Source organism: Dendrobium catenatum, unplaced genomic scaffold (genome assembly GCF_001605985.2).
Source record: "Dendrobium catenatum unplaced genomic scaffold, ASM160598v2 fragScaff_scaffold_1414, whole genome shotgun sequence".
NCBI classification, from domain to species: domain Eukaryota; kingdom Viridiplantae; phylum Streptophyta; class Magnoliopsida; order Asparagales; family Orchidaceae; genus Dendrobium; species Dendrobium catenatum.
Window position 1 is genome coordinate 59,369 of NW_021319876.1, and position 8,270 is coordinate 67,638.

An 8,270-nucleotide genomic window follows, 5' to 3' on the forward strand; every position below is an offset into this window, starting at 1 on the left:
ACCCTATTGGACATGTGAGGGTAAAGAAATAAGGGGAGAGAGCGGAGAGCGAGGCAACAGAAGCGTGAAGGCGACGCCGCCGCCGGCTCCTAAACCCTGACAAAGTATCGCTCTGCTCTTCTATCCCATTCTCTATATTCAAGTATCATCATCCTTCAAAGGATTTTGTGAAATCATCGTCTTGGCTGTGGATCGATCGCGATGATAGCGGTAGCGGAGGAGGCGGTGCAATCGACTGTGGAGGCGCAAATGGAGATGCAGCGTGAGAATGAGATCTACCTGGCGAAAAGACCGTATAATGTAGTCCCGGCCTCTTTAGGAGAGTTTCGTCTCGAAAACCTAAAACCCGGGAGCTCGACCTCGGGCGCGGGCGCAGGCGCGTCGGGTGGCGGCGTGGGAGTTGTAGAAGTGACGAATGCCAAGAGATCGGTGTTAGGGGAGTTTTATGAGCATGGTTTTGATCCGGAATTCAGCTTCAGAATCAGATTCCAGAAAATCGTGAGTTGGATTGGGTTTTTTGTCTGGCTTTTGTCTCCTGCTGCCAATTTTATATTTAGTTTTGGAAATGGAGGAGCTTGATTAGTCTTCATCCGTCTTTTTTACTCTTTTGCTGCTTTTGGGGAAGTTAATTAGTCAAGCGCGTGGGTTTTGTAACTGATGGTTTTGATGTTTAACTAGTTATATCTTCATAAACAAATGTGAAGTGATTTTTTAAGTTTTCTTTATGTTATGCGGTTTCCATTCTTTGGAGGACTTTGGTTTCCTTTCGTGTTGTGATTTGGACTGTTCATCGACGGAGTCTTATTTTTTCATGCTTAGAGTATAAAATGCTTATAGATGAAAATAAGATGATGTTTTTGCAGGGCGCAGGGTTGGAAAACATGGGAAACACGTGCTATCTTAATTCAGTTCTGCAGTGCTTAACTTATACGGAACCTTTTGCAGCATATTTGCAGAGTGGGAAGCACAAATCTAATTGTAAGTTTCTGATTCCCCTTTTTTGGTTAGTATTATTTTGACATAGGGGCTGTAACACTGTATATTAATTTTTGCAAAATATGTATCGTTATCCGGTATAAATTTTTGTTCAAAGCAAAAACTTTGGGGAGCTAAGCTTCTTATTGGCATGAATTCAACGTTAAACCCTGCATTTAGTAATTGTAAGTGTTTGATCAGCTTAGTTTTCTGTATTTTTATTAATGCACATACTGTGTAGGAGCTTTTGATGAAAAGAAAAACGGTGTACTTACGTGTGTAGCCATTCTTTCAATTTTCAATGAACTATGAAATCAAGCAATAGCTAATGTGTACATACCTTGAATTGCTGGTGGGGAGAGGCTAGAGAATTCAATCGTTAATATGTTGTATTAGTGTGTGTTACATCCTGAACTTAATATGGTAAGCATTTTGAGGAGCATATAATAAGAATGTGGCATAGAAAGTTGGTTTACTATCCATTTAGAAGGTATTCATTTGTCCTCACAAATCTTTAACCTTACATCAAAAAGTTTGAGTGGCTAAGACTTAAAGTGCTTTTTTGACTTTTCGCTAATTTCAATCTTAGCCAATCAAAATTCATGATGAATGGTGAAATTGTATAAGGAGAATATATTCTATCTTCTAAAAGGATAGTAGTTTATCTTGTGGTGCATATTGATTTATCTATGTATATATAGTTGTAATGTAATTGCACATACTTTAGGTATCTTCAATGAAGAATGATATCATATTTCTCATTGGTTTACGTGCATAATCAGTGGTCTATAGATAAACAAAAACGTAGCTTATAAATGTTCTTTTGAGTTGGGTCTTGTTTTTGGTGTAGTTTAAGCCTAGTTATTTATTGGATAGGAGATGATTTTGTTATTTCCACACCTTTTTAAATATAGGATGGATTTCAACTAAGTTCTAAAAATGGTGGTGGGTTTGCCTAACCTCGGTGAAGGGGAATATAGTGTGTACATGCCAAGACTTTGATGAAAAATGACAATTGAATGTGATAACATTCAAGTCCAATTCAATTGAAAAGGCTTTGACTCCCACCAAAAACTAATGACAATATATTAAGGATCATGAGAGCCACACAAAAAAATGGAAATTTCATGTAAAATAAAAACATTATATTTTAGTAGACATGACAAAAATCAATCATGTTTTGAACAAATAATAATAGATGAAAAGATGGATAACAAGAGAGATTTTAAGCAGTCAGTTACCATAGATTATGTGACTACTTTTTTTTTTTTGGATAAATTTTATATATGGGGTGCAATTAATTGCCACCACTTTCATCAACTTAGATTCACTCCTAGTTTAACTCATATAATTGAGGTGACCCATGACTTAGTTGCCAATGAAAGTGGAATAAAGGCCCATGACTCACTCATCTACCTTGGATTGGGAGTTGTTATCCTATCCTCGTGACAATCCTCTATCAAGTATCAGAAAAATTGTTAATATTACTGATTATTGAGTTTTTTTGCCACAAATATTGCAATTGGATGTGGTTGCCCCTAGAACTTTGAATGCTTCATGTGCTTTATTCATTACGAGTCGAGAAGCATTTTACATTCATTTTTAATGGAAATGACAATGCACTTTGTTGATTTGACAGGAGTAGTTGGTGTGACAGCTCGAATATGTCAATATTTTATTTTGGTAATATTATTTTGCGATAAAAATACATGGCGTGAACTATGGTGCAAAATATGTTAGATTGGACAATGCTGAATTTTTATCAAGTAAATAAATGCAGAACAGCAAACTTTCATGTAAACTTTGACCATCACTTAGCTTGAAGCTAAGTAGAGTCATGCATCAAGTGAATTTGTTTGAATATAAATTATTTCATGTTCTAAAATCATTCAAACTGAGCAGAGGAACTATCCATTGCAGAAATTTAAGATCTTATGCTAGAAATTGACCTTTAGATTTCTAAATTGTTAATATTAATCAAGGTTTAAATTTGCGTAAATAAGCCTCGAGGCGGTGTGAGGCGTAAGCCTCATTGACGCAGAATTGCGTAAATGAGAATTTAAGAGTTTTAGCAGGTAAATAATAACAAGATTCTATCATACAATAAAAAACATCTAAATGACAAGTGAAATTAGTGAAAATTAAGAAAAAAGATGCAATAAAATCATGTTCCAAAGTACAAAACCATAAATTATAGTCTATCAGATTTCCCAACGTACAATTCAGAAGGAACATATAAAATCCAATCATATCCCATCACTAAATAGCTCTTCAAGGAAATCTTCTTCTCCAATTGTATCTATGAAAGTCATATTTTCATCATCTTTAATGTATCTCACTTTTCTCTTCCTTGTTAAATAAGAATGGACATTATCATGTTAATTGCTCACTTGATATAAATATAATGCAATAACATATAAGAAGTTGTGGAATATCTTTATTTGGTTGTTGTGTTGAAGAACTAGTGGATGTGTGTGGTGTGGTACTAGTGGATGTGCCCACTTGATATGCTTCACCCCTCAAGACATCCACACTTAGATTCTCTAGCTGTAAGTCTGATAATGACAAATATGTCTTGTCATCTATGAACCTCTGTTTAAATTGCGCAACAAGAGGCCCGCCTATGTGCAGTTTTCCCCAAATACGCCTCGAGGTTTACGCAATTTTCCTCTTGGCAGAGGCGTACGCCTCACCGGGTCTGAGGCGCGCCTCTAAGGCGCAATTGCGCAATTATAGGTGAGGCGTACGCCTCATCAACCTGGTCCCACGGTGGGTTAAAATTCACTGCACCAATCAGTATAAGCTGTTCGACCACTGTTTAAACTTCCAGTACCGCTTGGTACCGAGCGGTACATGCTCGGTACCGAGCGGTACATGCTCGGTACCGAGCGGTACATGCTCGGTACCGAGCGGTACATGCTCGGTACCGAGCGGTACATGCTCGGTACCGAGCGGTACATGCTCGGTACCGAGCGGTACATGCTCGGTACCGAGCGGTACATGCTCGGTACCGAGCGGTACATGCTCGGTACCGAGCGGTACATGCTCGGTACCGAGCGGTACATGCTCGGTACCGAGCGGTACATGCTCGGTACCGAGCGGTACATGCTCGGTACCGAGCGATACATGATCGGTACCGAGCATGTACCGCTCGATACCGAGCCAGTACCGAGTGGTACATGCTTGGTATTTTTTAAACGAGTCGAGCTCGAGCTTATTAATCGAGCTTGAATTCGAGCTCGAGCTCGAGTTCGAGCTCATTTAGAACATGCTTTTATTGCATTTTTTTTTTAATATGCACTAATTCTACTTATCATTTAGATGTTTTTATTGTATGATTGAATCTTGCTATTATTTACCTGCTAAAACCCTTAAATTCTTATTTACGCAATTTTGCATCCGTGAGGCTTACGCCTCAGACCGCCTCGAGGCTTACGCCTCGCCTCACGGACAAAAATCGCCTCGAGTCTTATTTACACAATTTTAAATATTGCTATGAACCACTCATTATCAGATGATACATCATCACACACCAACGGGTCCTCAACATTCTTCAACCCCTTATTATCAGATGTAAACATTGCTTTCAGAGGTTGTCTCACATCCAACAGGCTCTGCAGTGTCAAATAAGATGTGGCAAACTTGTAGAATAAACTTGCATTAGGAATTGATGATTTGCAGCGCACAAATGTAATAACATACCTAGTGGTTGCTGGGCGAATGATTTCTTTCTTTGAAAACTTTCTCATCAAGGCTAAGACCCATGAGTGATTGTAGATGAACTTTGTGATCTTCTTCGCTCTAGAAAGAGCGCTCTTGTGTTGAGATAAATCACCAAGTTCCTCCAATATGAGATCGATACAATGTGATGCTCATGGGGGTCGAATATAGGTGTTTCCTCTTCTCCATCAACATCTGATCAGCTGCTTTATATGCACTGACATTGTCAGTCACCACCTGAACAACCAATTGCTCCCCAATCTCCTCAATAATCCCATCTAGTAAATTGAAAATGAATGCAGCATTTTTAACCTCATCTGAAGCTTCAATTGATCGTAAGAAGACCGTGCTGTAGGGATTGTTGACAAGGATGTTAATCAAGCTCCTGCTCTTCATGTCAGACCATCCATCTGACATAATGGTAACACCAGTCTCAATCCATGTCCGTTTAATCTCATCAATGCTCCGCTCTGTGTTATGCAGCTCCTCCAAAATCCATGTTCGCAACTCGTATATGGAAGGTACCTTCAACCCTCTCCCATACAACCCTACAGACCATAGCATATTGAAGTAGGCCGGCGATGTCGCAACATTAAATGGCATGGCATTCTAAAAAAAAAAATCTGCCAATATCCATGCAAACCTGACGTCGACCCTCTATGGTACCAGCCGCAGGCATCATCTCTGCTTGTCCTCTATCCTCTCCTGGATTAGTCATATACTGGTCCATCGGACCTCGTGCACCTCTATTATGTATAGTGGAAGAAGAGCCCTTTATACTCTCGCTCTCGAAGTAAGCACCATGTTCGACCCTTTCATCAAATTGCTCATGTTGTAAGTGTTTTGCCGTGGTACTTTTCTTCATGTAAGCAATAATTTCATTCTTCACCTTGTCCGACACATTTGCACACGGTGATACGTTCTTATGCGAGCATGATAAGTGTTCCTTCATGCGGGTTACTCCGCCCTTCACCACTTTCTCGCAAAAAGTACATTTTAAATACATAAGTCTTCTCACCACCGCCTATGTCAACTTGTACACTGTATTTTCAAGAAGGGTCCCTCCGCAATGACGTAATAGACTTTTCTTTGCCCTTAACCATATTTTCTAAAGGAAAAAAAAGCAAATTAAAACAAAAATAATCAAAAAATTTGAAACCCTAGCTTTTCTAGAAATTGAAAAAGCTTACCCTAAACTTAAAAAAAACTCTAAAAACTAATCAAGGAAGGATGTAGAGGGGTGGCCGGAAATAATGGGCTCACCGGCGAGCAACGGCGCTGGCGGAAGAAGCGCCGGAGACGGGATCGGCGTGGAGCTCCTTGCGGGATCGGGAGCGGCTGGTCACGGGCACGGGAAGGATGCGGGATTTGCTGGACCAGTATAAGGGAATTTGGGTTTTTCATATTTACTTAAATGAGTTGGACCCAATCTTTGAGGCGCACGCCTCAATCAAAATTGCACAATTGCGCACTTGAGGCGCGCCTTACAATGCTTGAGGCGTACGCCTCTGCTAAGGGAAAAATTGCACAAGCCTCAAGGCGTATTTGGGCCAAATTGCACAGATTGCACAATTTTAAACAGAGATAGTAATAATAAGGATATTGTTTTTTTTAGTCACCTATTGTTTATTTCATTATCTAGCTTTATAGTAGCTCCTTGTTAGAGGGCAGAAGCAAATTTTTTACACCATGTCACTATTGCTACATGATCACCATGTATATGTTTTAGTATCGTTAACGTCAGTTGCCATTGTTGAAGGTCGCAATGCTGGATTCTGCGCTATGTGTGCTCTTCAGAATCATGTCATGGATGCCCTACAGTCAACTGGGAAAATATTGAGGCCCTTTCATCTTGTCAAGAACTTGAGACGTATCCGGTACATTATATTATTGAGTTAAAGCTTCCCTTGAACTAGTCTGTTTTGTTATTGCCTAGTGCTTTTCCCACGCCATGAACTATATTTTAGAAGATATGAGTTTGCTTAACTACTATCTTCTGTTTACTAGATTGTTTTTCTTGTTATTTTTATTTCCAACTTTGAGGACCCTTAACAAGATGAATAGGCATATCTAGCAATTTTCGGAATTCTAGACAAGAAGATGCTCATGAATACATGGTTAACTTGCTTGAATCAATGCACAAGTGCTGTTTGCCTTATGGGGTCTCTAGTGAGTCTCCTAGTGCATATGAAAAGAGTCAAGTCCACAAGATATTTGGTGGTCAGCTCAGGAGTCAGGTAACTTTGTATATGAATTCTGACATCTATTTAAAGGATATCTCAACATAATTTATTCTCTTAAAGCTGTTGTTTTGTTGGCAGGTGAAATGCATGCAGTGTTCTTATTGTTCCAATAAATTTGATCCTTTCTTGGACTTGAGTCTGGAAATAATGAAAGCAGATACTCTTAGGAAAGCACTTACTCATTTCACTGCCGCGGAATTACTAGATGGTGGGGAGAGACAATATCAGTGTCAGCGCTGCGAAGAAAAAGTTCAGGCCTTCAAACAACTCACCATTCACAAGGCTCCTTATGTGCTCACCATTCATCTCAAACGTTTTGATTCAAGTATTAATGGAGAAAAACTTAGCAAGAAGGTGGTGTATGGACCCACATTGAACCTGAATCCATTCATCAGTGACCCACGTGTGAGTAGATCTTTTTCAAGTTCTTACAAATTTTCTTTTTGAAAGATCCCTTAGCCTCTTTGAGTTTTATTGTGTCTTCTAATTCAACTTTTCAATATTACAGGAAGGTGATTACAGATACACACTGTACGGTGTTTTGGTTCATGCTGGATGGACAACTTATTCTGGTCACTATTTTTGCTATGTTCGGACCTCAGCTGGCATGTGGTATTCCCTCGATGATAACCAGGTTCACACTTTCAGAGCTGCGGTTAATAATTTTGTTTATTCAGTTCCAAGATCTTCCTTGGTTTAAGAGATGTAGGGGTCAATCCTTTTCATGTACATCAGTAACCTAAAACGTTTTAAAAGCTATTTAGCCTTTCCACTACGAACTAGCATTTTTATGGAAAATGGATTCTCATGCAAGATTGTCCTTGGCAAGTCTAGTGCTTGGACACTTCCTAATGCATGGCAAGTCATTATGTTGGACGTGCCATTTGGCATGTTCTAATTATTCTTCAATCTCTATATAAACCTCTTTGAAATTCTTTAAGGTCAAAGATCATTTTATTTCATTGTAAGTCTTTTTTTTTTCATTGTAAGTCTTTGTTGCCGACCCCACGTAGTGGGATAAAGGCTTGATGTTGTTGTTGTTGTTGTAAGTCTTTTTAAAAAGGTTGGTCACATAAAACAGCAGCCTTCAGATGACCCGATTAGGATAGTGGATGTATTAGATTTGATAGGGGTGTCAATTTCGGGTCACGGGTCGGGTTCGGGTCGAACCCGAGCTGACCCGGCACTATTCGGGTCAACCCGAACCCGACCCGTTTTTAAAAACGGGTCGGTTTCCTTGACCCGAACCCGACCCGCTTCGGGTCCGGGTCAACCCGACCCGACCCGAATGACCCGTTTTCAACCAAAAAATTGCTAATTTTCGGGTCAAAA

General features: G+C 39.6%; 1 protein-coding gene across 1 annotated transcript in view; it reads left to right on the forward strand.

Annotated features, from left to right (window-relative positions):
- The window catches only part of LOC110111431 (ubiquitin carboxyl-terminal hydrolase 23), a 12,151-nt gene continuing 3,881 nt past the window's right edge, over positions 1-8,270 (forward strand). Inside the window, exons 1-6 of the mRNA XM_020843320.2 lie at positions 1-498; positions 864-978; positions 6,455-6,565; positions 6,760-6,932; positions 7,017-7,343; positions 7,447-7,572. Of these exons, the coding sequence (XP_020698979.1) occupies positions 202-498; positions 864-978; positions 6,455-6,565; positions 6,760-6,932; positions 7,017-7,343; positions 7,447-7,572 (1,149 nt within the window). The 5' untranslated portion in view covers positions 1-201. The remainder of the gene's footprint in view (positions 499-863; positions 979-6,454; positions 6,566-6,759; positions 6,933-7,016; positions 7,344-7,446; positions 7,573-8,270) is intronic.